We start from the raw sequence: 16,230 nt of genomic DNA, 5'->3' as shown, positions 1-16,230 counted from the left end.
CATAGGTCGAATCATTAAAGAAAAAAGTGCAACAGAAACAACTATTTATCTTGCAACTTTTAGAAAAAATATCCTTCTTGGAAGGCGAGGTAAGAATCTATGATTATTTAGGTACAATTCTTTTGTTCAAGAATTTTCAGATAATAGTCAGAAAATTAACTTTAATGATAAAATGAGATTCTGATAATCATTCATTAAAATTATTTTATAGGGTTGTGTTTCTAATAACAATGAATGAATATTCACAGCCCATATTGTTGTTGTGTTCTTTTTTCTATATGAAATTTCTAAAAAAATATATTAATGTATTAAATAAATATAATAGTAGATTATAGATCATTTGCTTTTTGCTAGAAATTTTAAGTGTTAATATTAATATTTCCATTAATATTAATATTTTTCCATTATATAATTCCATAAATTATCTTATTTTCTCCAGAGGAGGAATAGAACTACAGAATTAGTAGAAAACTTGAGTTTAGTATTTCATATGCTCTTTCCATTTAAAAAAGTATTCTATATGTTCTTTCCATTTAAAAAATTCAGTATATATTTCATTTTTAATTTTTATTATATCTTTTATTTCTAAAATGTCTTTAATTCTAAACATGTCCTTTTTCTATCCAGCAAACCCTCCCTTATAACAAAGATTTAACAAGAATGTAGGGAAAACAGGTCATCAGAACTAACCAAGTCATTTGCCATTGTATGTCTGACAGTACTCTCTTCTTTAGGAGCTTGGCAAGAAACTTCCCTCTCCTTCCCTGACTTAGAGAATCTACACATTCCTGCCCCTTCATTTTACAGTCTAAAAAAAACTGAAGAATTGAATAATTTGTCCAAGATAACAACACATAGATTCAGGATCCAAACTCAGGTCTTCTGATTCCAAATACGAAGCTCTTTCTACTTGACCATATTGTCTCTTGGTCTTCCCAGTTGTGAATTATCTGTTTAGTACAACTTATTTTTTATTTTAATTTTCCCAATGTGGATTGATCCCTAGGTGAAATTTTAAACTAGTCAATGTTTCTTCTTGCATCGTTCCTGATTCCATCCACCTTTCTCACCTTTTTTTCCCATTGTTCTCCTTTCTTGTTTCATTCTGACAACTGAAAAAGTGCTAGGGAAACTCTTCAGGGAAGACTTTGTACAAATAAGGACAGGTGATTTTTTTGTTGTTTTGTTTCCTTAATCAAAGTATATCTATTAGCCTTCTGTTCTCCTGAAATCCTGCTACCATCCGGGTGACAGCTAATTACTGGATAGACCGCTCTATAGTAAACTGTTTTTAATGAAGAGCAAATCTACAAATATCTAAACAGAGTCAGTATAGAGTGGTGGATAGAATTCTGAATTTGGAATCCAAGGTCCAATTACTTGCTTGTCAAATGATGTTGAACAAGTCTTACTTGAGCTTGTCTCTTCATCTCAGATGTATTATCTCCCTCATAAAGTTGTTATATGGAAAGTGCTTTAAAAATTCAAACTATAATTAAAATATTGACATTAAATCCAAATTTTCCAAGGATATATTTTTATTTTAGTGTTGTTGTTTTTTTTTTTTGCAAGGCAGTGGGGTTAAGTGGCTTGCTCAAGGCCACACAGCTAGGTAATTATTAAGTGTCTGAGGGCAGATTTGAACTCAGGTACTCCTGACTCCAGGGCTGGTGCTCTATCCACTGCGCCACCTAGCTGCCTCGATATATTTTTATTTTAAGTGATACTTTTCTTTGATAAATATAACACACTTACATTTATTTAAATTGAACACTCAATGGAAGTGTATTTTCAGTACATTTGTCATATATATTCGGATATACATTTCCTGTGGCCCCAAAGATAAAATGTAATATTCTTTGCATGATAGCCCATGATGTCTTTGCAGTTGAACTGGTGTCTTCATATCAATCCCCCAAAACATAATCTCTCAGCATCTGCTAGTCCATCTTCTGATGTCCATTTTACAAATGTGTTTCATATTATCAGAGTCCCCACTTTTTTATGAGAGGGTCCTGGTTTCACTGGCTTTTTCTTAGAAGTTGTCATAGCCAAGTTTGAGCTTCTACCAGGAATATCAGACTCTAAAACTTTCACAATAGACATTATGATTGAAGGAGGAGAGACAATTTAATATCTGTCATGAGAATAATAGTAATTGTTTGAAAACTTAGAGCCTACTGACAGTTTAGGAGGTGGCTTAATTCTTTTAAATAGTTCCTTTTAACTGCAACCTAGCTTGGAGATTTTTCCTGAAGGTTTGAGTTCCAGAGTCAGCAGATGAATTCAGTGGCAGACACAGTCATGAATCCAGTATAAAGAGCCTAAATATACCATTTTGATTGCTCTGATGTAATTAAAAAAAAGATGGACAAAAATCTCTTAAAATTCTGATTTATATTCCTAGATTAATGGTTTACTTTCTGAGCAAAGAATAATCTCTAGTTCTGTTTCTTTATCTGTATAATGGGGATTGTAATACAAAAATTAGAGAGTGTCTTATTTTATTAGGTTATAACAAAATAAAAACTCACATTTATATAGTAAAATAGTTTTCAAACTTTCAGTATATAATAAGTTCCAGCTCTATGCTCAATTTCCCCCCCCCCATCTTTCTCATTCTAATAATTGTACTATCAGTGCTGAAATACTATTAATTTCATTTTACAGAGGAGAAAGTTAGGGATCAAAGTGACTAAATGACTTATCCATGATCTAGTATCAGTGCCAGAATTGGATCTTTTTGCTCTTCCCTCTGTCCCTTTCTTTTTTGTTCTAAATCCTTTCTGAACAATGTCTGCCCTGTGATTGATGGGCAGTCAGGGAGCTCAGGGTGGGGACCTCACTTTCAAACATGGGGGAAGCTTCTGGCTTATATTCCCCCTGCCCCATCTCTCTTCACTGACCCAGAAAGGATGGAAGGGAAGGAGGGAGGGGAATACTAGGGCCTGCTGTCCTCCAACCCCACCGGGATAAAAGGAATATATATATATATATATATATATATATATATTATATATATACATATATATGTGTGTGTATATATATATACACACACATATATATGTATATATAATATATATACATATATATGTGTGTGTATATATATATACACACACATATATATGTATATATATAATATATATATATATATTATATATATATTTACAGTTGCCTCCATTCAAGAAGGGACCCTATTTAGATTATGTGACAATTTCCACTGTACTTTTTTTGTACTGTGCCTCAAAGGAAATGATGATAGTTTTGTGACAAAGCTTCTAGATGTGTCCTGTCAAACCACTGTATGGTCACAAGTACACTGCTTAGACACAAAGTGGTACCATGTGAAAGCTAAACAATTCCAGGACCTGATTTCACAAATGTAAGTGCCAGTTTATTATAACCAATATAGAAGTTCATTGGACTGTATTGTAGGCAATTCCGTTTTAGCAAAATTTTCAAAAGAATAAAAAGGATGACTTTTTTATGGGGAAAAAAAAGCCAATTTCTTTTTTAAAATTTCATAAATTTATTTTATATAAAATGGATATATATTTCATGCATATATTTTATATTTCATACAGATACAATATACAGACATAAAACACACATGTATATGTCTATATGCATGTCTATAAGCATATGTAAATGTAGGTTCAGATTAACTTTAAACATATAATAGATGTACTATAAAAAGAAAATTTATATATATGCTTTTATTATGTATACATATATGTGTATACACAAATCTATCTATCTATCTATCTATCTATCTATCTATCTATCTATCTATCTATCTATCTATCTATATATATATCTGGCTACTGGTCCCAGATGACTCTGGAGGAGAAAGAGGCTAGAGACATAACATAGCCCCCCCCCCCTCAAATCCAATTCATGTGCTTGTCATGACATCACCTCCCTGATGTTGTGGTTTTTGAAAGTGAAGGACAAACATTATTATTATACTTACATATTTACATATGAATCTATATGCAAAAATACAGACACAAGCTGTGTCTATAACAGAGAAGCAGTCTGGAATAGTGGACAAAGAGTTGGCTTCAAAGACCTGAAATAAAAGTTCTGCAGCTTCTGGGTGGGCTAAATCCTCATTCATTCAAAATCTTAGTGCTCTCTAGATGATTCTTTAAGGCTTTAAATTGCTGAGATGATTCAGATTGAGCTTGTTGGAAGTTTTTTTTAATCTGGGAGTGACTTGTACAAATGAAATGGGTCCCATTCCTTTTACAGGTCTCATTTCTATTCTGGTGTTTCTGATTTGCACACATAAGATTATAATCATATGTAAAATAATTCATTTGGATTGCATTTCAGCATTTACAAATTACTTCCCTTAGGGACTTTGCTGGGTGTGGAATCCTAGATAAGTTACTATAACATCTGTAAATTGAGGCACCTAACTCCCAGAGTTGTTAAGAGGATTAAATGAGATAATAATAATAATAATAATAATAATAATAATAATAATAATAATAATATTGGGCACTATATAAATAGTAGGCCCTATATAAATAATAACTATCATTACTTTTATCATCAATATTTTCAATGTAACTAGTTTAAATCTCATTATTTCCATTTTATACAAGAAGGAAGATTCGATCAATCAATCAATCAAATTAAATAACCCTTCAGCTAGGTGCTGGGAATACAAATAGGAGAGTAAGATAATCCTTGCCTTCAATTGTAGAAGTGGAATAAGTGCGGGATTCAAAGGTAGGGGACCTGAGTTCAAGATCTGACTCTTGTTCTTCCTTCCCATGTAATCTTAGGCAAGTCATTGAACCACTCTGGGTCTCAGTTTCCTAATCTATGAAAATGAAAAACTGGACTAGGACACCTCCACAGTACCTTCAACTCCAAATCTATACCATCAAAAACCTAGGAAATGTCTAATCCTGTGATTTCAAAAGCAAATGCCAGCTCTGAGTCTTAAAACTGAGACTTCCATTTTCAAGTTTAGTGGTCACTGCCCTAAATATTCTGTTTATCCTGTGCTCAAATGGCAGTGGGCTACTCATTGTCTATATACAGCATACAAGTTTTAGCAAAATCTCCAACTCTTTCTTTTGAGCCTATAAACAAAGTTCCTAGAAATGCTGTCTATAGTTTCAACCCATACATTTGCAAATTAACCAATTTAAAAATGGATATTATATGGCAACAGAAATCGGAGGGTTATTTCCTCTCCTTGTGAATGGTAAAGTCCAGATGTAGCTGGAAAAGATGCGTCTGTATGTACATGTGTGTAAATTTCTGTTTCTTTGGCTGGTGTCCAGTATTTTTCTCCCATACAGTGTGCATTAGGTGACTGGCTTCAGAGTCCATAGATCTGTCATGACCTGTCTGCTGAGAGGGCATCTGGAATGTGTTCTATCCCTCTTCACACATTTCCTATTTATTGGAAAGGATGCGGTCTTTAATGTCCCATAGCTTTATACAAAAATTAGTGTTAAGGATCAGCTAAATACCTCATATTCCCTCTCACAAAACTAATCTGTTGCTTTGAAAGCACCTGGAACTTAGATTTCCTATACCACACTTTGTGGCATTTCTCAGTCATCCTCCATCACTAGGTCAATTTTTCAACATCAACTCACTTATAAAGGCAAAAATGAATGTGCTAATTGCATGACAGCATTTCCCTAACTTAAACATTATCTGCTTCATAGATTTGAAAAATAACATATTCCATGTTAAGCTCATCAAGATAGAAACAATTAACATTGTGGAAAGGCTTTTCCTTTCCAAAGGCCAGGGGCCAAGCACTATATGTATTTGAAAAGAGAAATATGTGCATGTTTATGAGGTGAAACCAGAGAATGAGCAAAAGTTGTCTACCATACAATGGAGGAGGGGGGAAAGAATATGCTTTGCTAAAACATTTTTTCCTGCACCTTTTCTTTCAAAACAGAATAATGAACTACAAAGTAGACTGGACTATTTAATGGAAACACAGCCCAAGACTGAAGTGGAAACTAGAGAGATTGGAGTAGGCTGTGATCTACCACCCAGGTATTTGTGGATGTCTTGTTTTACAAAAAAAAAAAAAAAAGTGTTCTTCAGTAACTAAAAATAGACAAAAACAATCCCCCCCCCCCCAATTTTTACTATATTTACCAGTAAATAGCTGGTGCGGAGGATTGAACAGTGGGCCTGGAAGAAGAATCACCTTCTTGTTGTTCAAATCTGGCCTCAGACACTAGTTGTGTGACTCTGGGCAAGCCACTTAATTCTGTTTGCTTCAGTTTCTTCATCTGTAAAATGAGATAGAGAGGGAAATGGCAAACCCTTCCAGTATCTCTGCTAGAGGAACTGGGTTGAAATCTTGTCTCTGATGCCTCCTACCATTTGCTTTTGGATCAGTCAATTACATTAACCCTCATTTTCTTCATCTGTTAAAAAAGGGTGTTGAACTAGGTCCTTTCCACTTCTATATCTATGGTCCTATTTTCCTTTCATCTTGCCTCTCTAATTCTCATTGAACCCCACTCCCCTCTCAAAAAATTCTAAAGAATCAATAAATAAACCTTTGTAAGGCTTTTGTCAAAAAGCAAATTTATGCTTTTGCTACTACAGACAGATGAGGAATTGTGATTGAGCAGTTGTTTCTTCCAAATTTTATTTCTTTCCATGTACACTTTTAATGTGAATCATTCCAGGAGCACTGATAGAGCTTTGTGTAAATAGAAGCATGGGAAGGTAGGGATATCGAAGCAGTTAGCAAAAATATTTTAACAATGACTTCTTATTACCAGGAGGAAAATTGATACATTTCAGTACAGGGCATCTGATTACTTTTTATTTTTGATCTTTGTAACACTTTTGGGTTAAGTAATCAATGAGTACAATAAACAATCAAATTTAGAAATTAAGTTAGGTCATAGAATCACATGTTTAGAAGTGGAAAGTATCTTAGAGTCTAATTAGTCTGTTCTACTCATTTTACTAATAAAGTGAGACTCAGAGATATTAGGTGACTTACTCAGTAAGTATAACAGGCAATATTTGTCTGAAATTTAGAATTTCATCCATTTTAGCGATGAACTAGAGTGATCTCTCCTGTAATTCATTCGTCTCAAGACTATGTTCTATAGGCTGCCCAATCATTGATCTGTTCTACTTGGCTCAAAGAGTGACCTGCAAAAAATTGATTCAATTGTGTTTTGAGATACTGGTGTCTCCTCTTTCTGGAAAATGGTCATGGGAGGGATATATAGATCAATTAGCCAGTCATGTTAGAGCCAGTTAGTTAATCTATAATGTGTCAAATACGTTATCAATACAAAAGAATAGGACATGATCCCTCCCCACAAGAATCTTATAATCAACAACAATTCAGTAGTAGACACTAAAAACAAAGTCAAAATGCAAAGTAGTCCCTGTCCATTCACAACATGTACACAGATATTTAAGATAAAGTATATAGATTGTGATCATATATATTATCAAGTATGAAAATGAGATCATATGCATAAGGTGCATTTAATCCTTAAAACACCAGCCATTTCAGTTGTGTCTGACTCTCTGTGACTCCATTTGGGGTTTTCTTGGAAAAGATACCAAAGTGATTTGCCATTTCCTTTTCTAGTTCATTTTACAGATAAGGAACCCAAGTGAAACAAGGTTAAATGATTTACCCAGGGTCACACAGCTAGTTAGTGTCTGAGGTCAGATTATAACACTCCTGACTCCAGGCCTGGTACTCTAATCCATTGCACCACCTGATTGCCCTACTATCTATATCTATATCTATATCTATATCTATATCTATATCTATATCTATATCTATATCTATATCTATATCTATATCTATATCTATATCTATATCTATATCTAATCTATATCTATATATATTAGCTATTATTAAATGTCATTACTATTTTTAGAAATTAATATAAAAATTCAAGAGAGAATTTGATATGGGAGAATTCAATGCTGACCATTTAAATTTGCCACATTTATAACTACATGATCCATGAGTTATCATTTAAAATATACATTCAAGTCTTATACCATACATTCAAACAGTATTTCAACTTAGTCTCCATATAGTCCTTCCTTTGTAGGTTTCTCTTCTTTATTTACATTTTCTAGCTTCATTTTTGTTTTTTTTCCTCCATCATCTTACCTATTGTTTTTCTGTTTTCATTTATTCTCTCAGATTTCAGATTGTATTTATTTCAATTGGTCATTTGTGTGTGTAAAGGAATTCACTAGACCTAGCACCTTGAGTCCTTGTTTGACAATCTTGTTTGCAATGCTTGTCTCCTTGCAAAAAAAAGTGGGGTTTTTATTATCCTCACATAATTAAAAGGAAATATAAACAGAGTTTGAGTCTGTGCATCATGACTATGTAGTACCAAGTGCACAATAAAAGTTTATCCGAAAATAAGGACTGACCATGGGCAAGGACTGTTTTTGAAATCCAAATCTTGGCCACTTTCCTTTCCATTTTTTTTTCCTCCCCAAGTACCCAAGTGGCTTAGTCTGCACTAATTGACTGCCTAATAAATCCTGTTTGGCTTAGAAGAATACAAAACTATGCCTGAAGCCAATAAATTGTTTGTTTTTAAATTCCCACACTTTAACTTAAAATAAAATCAGCTTTTCAATTTGTGTGCCGAAGTTTAGCCTGAAGCTAACTTTTATGGCTAAATTATGGAACCACAAATCGGTTTTCATAATGGAAGTGCTGACAGACCCATAACTTAGGTTAGTAGTGAACTTGGAAGCCACTTTAGTATCTAAAAGCAGCTTTTACATAAGTCTCATATTCAGTTTCCCCCAAGGTACATCATAGTGACTTGACTTCCTTGGTCATTCAGTGGAAGATGTTGAAAGCATATATAGTGAACTATATTTTTTTTAATTTCCTAAAATTTCACATTCTTCTGGATTTTTAATACGACTCAGGGATGTCAGGTGATAGGTCCCAAGTTGAGCTCTGCATGCTAGTATGTTTTGTGGTTAATATTCTGGCTCTGAACTAGAGTCAGAAAATGTTTTATAATCTTTTTTTTAAAACCAACTGACTTGATTCATTTTTATCATTATTAAAATTGTCACATGTTTAAGACTGATTTTTAGCTAATGTTTTTGTTTCCTACCAGAAACAAATAGGTAAAATAAAAATGAACTTGATTTTAGAAAAAAAAGATTATTGTGCTGATCAGAATATATTATACGACCATAACAGGAAATGATATTAATGATAGTTAGGACCAAAAGAGATATTAGGGCTATCAATTTATAGAGAGGAAAATTGAGAATCATTTATCTTAAGTGATGTTCCTAATGTCAAACAGAAGGTTTCAAAAAGAAAAAATGCATAAATAAATATATTGAAAAATAACAATGTCTACAGATTTTTACTAGACATATTTGAAGGAAACAATTCTGGTTTTTTATTTGTATTTAGCCTAACAGTTGATTTTTAAAAATTAGAATAAATCAATCTTTATCTTCCTTGAGTTCTCTGCATTTGACACATTGTCCCTCTGACTTTTTAATAAACTCTCCTTCCTTGTTTTCCCAGATGTTAAGCACTATCTTTCTGTTCTCTAACTGTTCTTTGTCTTGTCTCTTTTCTTAGCTACCCTCCTTCCTAGTGACTGTAAAGTGACATCTTGAAAGTTCTTTCCTCAGTCTTCTTCTGTTTACTTTTTCTATACTTTCTCCTTCAGTAGTCTCATTGATAAACAGGTTCAACTATCATTTCTGCAGGTAGTATATCTATATCTTTATCTCTAGTATTACCCCACATTCATGCCTGCTGGACATTTTTGCCTAGATGATTTACCAACACTCCGCAAACTCAGTTATCTAAAGTTGAAGTCATCATTGGCACTCCTAACTTATCTCTGTGCCTCTGATCTCTTCCCTTTGATAATACTTCAAGCCACCCTCAGATTAATTTTCTTAAATCATTACTTTTGTCATATTGTTTCTTTGCTCATATACAAAAGAGTTTTCATTATTTAAAAAAATGAAGACTAACCTTCTTAGCTTGGATTCAGAATTTCCACAATTTGATCTCAAAGTATATTTCTGAAATTATTTTCTACTAGTCTACTGTTTGTGTTCAATTGTTTTCAGTTTTGTCTGACTCTTCATGACCCCATTTGGGATTTTCTTGGCAAATAGTCTGGAATGATTTGTCGTTTTCTTCTCCAGTTCATTTTACTGATGAGAAAATTGAGGCAAACAGGGTAAAGTGATTTGCCCAGGATCACATAGCTAGTAAGAGTCTGATGCCAGATTTGAACTCAGGAAGGTGAGTCTTCCTGACTCCAGACCTGCAATTCTATCCACTGTACTTCATGGTCGTTCCATTCTTTACTAGAATCTTGTGTTCTAGTCAGAATGGTATTTTATTATTTCCTGAACAGATTCCTAGCTCCATACTTCTATTTTTGCCATTCCTTTTACATTGAAGACTTTCTATATCTCCTTCCTTCTCTATCTTCATCCCTTAAAATCCCAGCCTAGGTGCCATCTATTTCAGAAAACCTTCTCTCATCAGCCCAGTGAAAAGTGATCTCTCTCTCTTCTATACAACATGAGCAAGAAACATATATGAAACTTTTTTTTCCATAATCTGAACATTGGGAAAATCTGTGTGGGAAAAAGTGAAAAGAATATCTGTCCTAAAGGATTTTACATACTTCTGTGGAACATCTGGTGTACTTTGTAACACATACTGATCATGTACTGACTTACAGTATTGTTAATTGTATACACATTCCAGATTTTCAAATATTTCTGTATCCCATAATGTGGAAAGATGAAATGAAGGTAAGAAAAAAGGAAGGAAGGAAGGTAGGAGGGAATGAGGGAGAAAGAAAGGAATGGATGGAGAAATAAAGAAGAGAAAGAAAGGAAGAGAGGAAAGGAAAAAAAGAAAAATAAGGAAAGAAAGAAAGATTAAAGCCACCAGAGATTATGAAACTCGAAATCTTTATTTATTAGTCATCTGGGCACATAATTGAACATCCTTGAATTTAATCTACCTTCCCACAGAAAAGTGAGAAAACAGATTTAGGTAGTCCAAATAATCCTCTCTCCTTATTTCCATCTCTACTGGGAAAGTCAATCTCAGAAGGAAAAAAAAATGAACTTTTTTAAAGGTCCAACTTATTGGAAACCAGCAGGTCACCAGAGAGAATGTAACTTCTTAATTGCTTTCAGTAGTCAGATGACAAACTTACTTTTTCTTAAAATGCTGTGTTTATTTACTGACCTTGCTTTTTTGGGAGGGGAAGGGGAAAGGTAGAATTAGGAAGAGGGAGTAAAAGCTGGAAGCAGGAGATATGAAAAATTAAAGATTAAAAGTGGCAAATATATATGTCTATATACCTAAAATTCTATCTTAAAGTTAACTATTCCTACTGTTTTTTCTCATTTTCAACTCAAAGGGGAAAAAATAATGAAAATAAAACAAATGTAAAAAGTCCCTTACTCCCTGATCTGGAAAGGCAGCTTTGCAAAACCTCATTCTGAAGCTTGTAAGGTCTACTCTCATAAACTATTTCCTCATTTTATGACCTTTAGGATATTGTTGCTTAAGATACTATTTTGCTATGTATATTTTCACTACTGTAATGTCACTAAATTTCAAGGGGAGTGTCTTTTCTATAGAAATTTAATCATTTGAACTCATCAGGGTCTAGGAGGTTGGCTTACATCTTCCTAACTTGCTTTTTTTTTTTTTTCATTTTTTAGTCAAACAATTAGGACTCGAGAAATTGTAAGACCTGCAAGAACCTATGCACCATATACAAGAGTAATGGAATTAACTATGAAGAAAGCTATAACTGAAGTAGACCAATAAATACATTCATTTCAGAGGAGTAAATGCACTGAGACTATAGCAGGAATTCTGGAAAGGATGGATGTTACTTTCTTGATCCACACGTTTGCATCAATGAGATTTGGAGTTAGGTTCCTTTTGGAAACCTAAAGATGGAAATTAAGGTGGGGATTTGAAGAGCTGATGAAGAGGGAAGAAACCTGAAGTGCAATATGTCATATTTCAAACACTAAACCCAAATAGCTTAAATGCAGTGTTTTCTGTGACTTTCTATGTACCCACTAAACTTTTGTTAGTGGGATTCACTCACAATCTTTAATTGTATTAGATTTGGGTTGTTAATATAGGAAAGGGGCATTAATCAAAAAAGTGATTTTTTTCATGCCAGTATCACTTGTTACATACACTATGAAGATTTTGTTACCCATAAAGTATTAGGAGTTGATATTTTTCTTTGGTGCAGAGACATTTGTCTATGAAAGAAAAAGACTGTTGGACACACTTTCAAACTAAAGTGGAAATGAAGACTTCTTAGTAGTCAGATGTAAAGGTGACTGTTAGCCACAGATATCTATCTGCTGAAGACTATATTTCACATGAGCTCCTGTGAAGAATGATTCTAATGCCTGGGCAGTCATCTTAAACTGTATTCTGGAAAATCCTTTGCTGTTCATTTGTGCCTTGTAACTTTATCAGGCCAACTGAAATCACTGTATTTATTTTTACTTATGAACATTTTTCTTTCTCATTTCAACCTAAAAGATGATTTTGTATGTTAGAATTTTACTAATTTAAGTTTTCAATAACAATTGATGTTTTTTCTTAAATGAATATATTATTCAAGCATATAGTACTTTGGTATTATAACCCTCTGATGCATTTATTTAATAAATTCTATATATTTTGTTCTATTATTTAGTCCTTAGTGCTTCATTTGTGTCTGTGTTAAAAGGTTAGGGGCAGAGGAAGAACATTAAATAAAGTTTACCATAAAAGAAAAACAAGAATTTAAATTAGTGAAGTCTTTGAAAACTGACCTCAAGATGAGATTTATAAAATTACTGCAATACACAGACTTTTCTGCTTTAACTTAGTTACTTGATACTATTGAAAAAAGGAAAACATTATTAGGGGGTAATGTTATTAGAGAAAGCAGTCCAGTTATACAGGGTATGTACTATAAGTGCTCAGTTGACCAATATGAAATGCTAGAATGAGGTTTGAATTCAACATAATACAATATGAATGCAACATGATACAGCAATAGCTTTTTTTTATGAAACAACGTTGGACAGATATTGATACATGTTATATCTATTCAGCTTCCCTACCTTCTCCAAAGTATTGTATACTTTTGGAAGGGACTTTAGAAGTCATCTAGCCCAACTCCCTCATTTTACAGATGAGGAAACTGAGGCTCAAAAGGTTAAGTGATTTATCCAGGAACACACAGGTAAACAGCAGAATCTATATTTGATCAGTTCTCCTGAGAATAGTCCAGTAAACTTTCTACTACATTGTCTTTTCAGAAAGGGAGAAAATAGTTTTAAACCACCAATACTAAAGAACACCAAATTTTTTTATTATTATTTATGCTGATGGAAGGGATACAGTGAGAAAAGTTGGGTGATGACTGATAAACAGTAGCAGAAGAACTGGCCAGGAAAACTAGCCTTTAGACTGGACAATAGGAAAATCAAACCTTAGGATTTGTGCAGCAATAGTCACTAGCTTGGAACTATGGTGGGGAGGGAGGCAGTTTCACCAAAATAGGTTGTTCATCAATCCTCTTTACCTAGCATATAAATTCTGCTGAGTGAGGGATGGAAATAAAAGATGATCCACTGAACCTCCCACATTCCCCTCCCATTTTCTTAATATATAAATTAAGACATTTAGAAATAAACAGACAAGTGCCAATATCAAATATATTAAAATTAGGATGCCAGGGAATGCACTTTGTCATTAAATCCATTTTTGTCATATATGTGTGTATACACATAAACACACAAATGCACTTTTATATACTTACACAAGTGTATATGACAAATTATTTTTACCAATTTTCAATTGGGGAAAAGCCTCGAATATAAAATATTAGTAAGCCCTATTCAAAGAGACTATTAAGGATACTTAGGAATTGACATTTTGGTATAACTGGATTTAAAAAAAATGATGTTGTTTTTAGGTCTTTTGACAAAAGGTTAATGCTTTGGAATCTCAAACCCCCTACCAATTACATTCTAAAGGGATTTTTTAAAAGGACATATTTAGTAACCTTTTTTTTTGTGTTTAGTGTAGTTCAAAATTTGAAGAATAAATTCAAATATGACTTTTCTAAGCACAGAAAAACTTATTTCTAGGAATTTTTTTGAGTATCTTAAACTGAAATGAACTCTCTGTTCCAGTACAAGACTCCACAAATGTGAAAATCACTGCCTCAATCTGAACCAACCTACATATTCATTTGGGAGACACAAATGGTATTTCTCAATCTTGGATAGGCTTGTGCTCTGATTGTCGGACTTCACAAAGAGACTGGAAGAATCTTAGTGTCATAGGAGAATACATAAAACAATGAGGAAGAATGAGAGGAATGGATTTAAGAAATTGCTCTAGAGCACACCAATGTGAAACATTTTTATTCTCATTTAAGGTTTGTAAAGTGCTTAAAATATATTGTATCACTTAATCCTCAGTCCCTCTGTGGGTAATTTTCTCTTATACCCATTTTAAAGATGCAGAAATTGAGGCTCAAGGAAGTTATGTAAACTGTTTTAAGGTCACTCAAGTAATAAGTTTCTGAGGCAGAATCTGAAACCAGATTTTCCAGACTCTAAATCTATCATGTCTTCCATTAAGTCAGATGCCTTGGCACACTTGGGAGTCTATCATAAGGTCTTCATTACTTAAAAACTCAAGAGGGCAGCTAGATGGCATAGTGGGTAGAGTACTAGCCCTGGAGACAGGAGGACCTGAGTACAAATCTAGCCTCAGACACCTGATACTAGCTTTGTGACCTTGGACAAGCCACTTAACTCTACTGTCCCAGCCAAAAAAAAGCCCCCACAAAAACTTAAGAGTACTAGATGCCTGCAGTTCACCCCCAATTTGGGTTCTGTAAAATCAAGACAGCATTAGAAAGAAAATACTTGGGGGGGGGGTCAAATGATTGTCTGGAAGCATTTACAATGGAGGGGATCTCCAAAAATATAACATCTAAGCTATATAAAACCAAACTCTGTGTCAATATTTTAAGTTATAACTGCCCATCTAAATAGTGTTTCAGTCCATCTTCAAATTTGTAAAGGCATTTGCTACATTTTGAACATCTGGCCTGAGATGAGTTGTTGTTCTAGTGCCATAGATGGGTATGGGAAACAAGGCTGACCCTCTACCTCTAGGTCTGCTCCCAGATCTTAAGTGTTTGCTGCAAAGGACAGGAACTCTTCTCCACCTTGTTTCCCACAGGCAGACCATGGTGCTTTCTGACGCAGATGTTCTTTCCTCTTCTAAGCTCTAGGTCAAGAACTACTTTCTCTTAAGAAGACTTCCCTAGCTCTTGGCCCTACTCTGAAGTGTTAAGGTCTTCTTTTCTTTTTTTTTTTTTTTTTGACTTTTTTTTAAAGTTTTTTAGATTTTTTTTTGCAAGGCAAATGAGTTTAAGTGGCTTGGCCAAGGCAACACAGCTAGGTAATTATTATATGTCTGAGGTTGCATTTGAACTCAGGTACTCCTGACTCCAGGGCCAGTGCTCTACCTACTTCGCCACCTAGCTGCCCCAAGGTCTTATTTTCTACAACACTCATTTAAACATATCTTGTCTACATTTAACTTTCTCTTGCAAATATGCTAAGTCTTCCCATTCAGATAAGCTTCTTGAGGGCATAATGGAGATTAGATCTGTGATTTCATTGCTTAAAAGGTGAGAAAATTCTTTCTACTGATTCAGGTCTGCCATTAAGAGAACAGACCTCAAATTGTAGGAATCTCCATAAAAGGAAGGCTGAGATGGATAAAAGATATTTTCTGTAACTATATAGGACAATATTCCTGCTTCCATCCAACATGGAGTAGGAGATAAAGAGTTGACCTTGAAAACCAGAAAGAGCTAAGTTAAAGTCTTGTTTCTGACTGCATGACTCTGAGCAAGTTACTTAAGTTTCAATGTTCTAAACACTGAGACTAAATTGCAGAGAAGGTTCCAGCCTTGAAAGTTTTTTTACACATAGAAATGGGATGTTTTTTAGACATAGATAGGGGCTCCTCCCCTCAGGGTCCCCTGTGATGGCAGTGTAACATGAGTTCTTAAGAACCAAGAAAGAAAGGAGGTTAGGTTTAGTGAATGAGTCTGCATAGCTGGAGGAGGTCCAGATGGCAAGGGGTTTGTTTGG

The 16,230-nt window shown here is 34.0% G+C and overlaps 1 protein-coding gene across 2 annotated transcripts in view; it reads left to right on the top strand.

Moving 5' to 3' along the window:
* The window catches only part of MYZAP (myocardial zonula adherens protein), a 103,379-nt gene extending 90,638 nt beyond the window's left edge, over positions 1-12,741 (top strand). For both annotated transcript variants that reach the window (XM_074234580.1, XM_074234579.1), the window contains exons 11-13: positions 6-89; positions 5,939-6,039; positions 11,749-12,741. In XM_074234580.1, the coding sequence (XP_074090681.1) occupies positions 6-89; positions 5,939-6,039; positions 11,749-11,857 (294 nt within the window). In that variant the 3' untranslated portion in view covers positions 11,858-12,741. The remainder of the gene's footprint in view (positions 1-5; positions 90-5,938; positions 6,040-11,748) is intronic.
* The last annotated feature ends 3,489 nt before the right edge of the window (positions 12,742-16,230 follow it).

The sequence above is a fragment of the Macrotis lagotis genome, chromosome 4 (assembly GCF_037893015.1).
Source record: "Macrotis lagotis isolate mMagLag1 chromosome 4, bilby.v1.9.chrom.fasta, whole genome shotgun sequence".
In the NCBI taxonomy this organism is placed as follows: Eukaryota; Metazoa; Chordata; class Mammalia; order Peramelemorphia; family Peramelidae; genus Macrotis; species Macrotis lagotis.
Note: the sequence above shows the minus strand (reverse complement) of the source record. Positions and strands in the feature narration are given on the sequence as shown.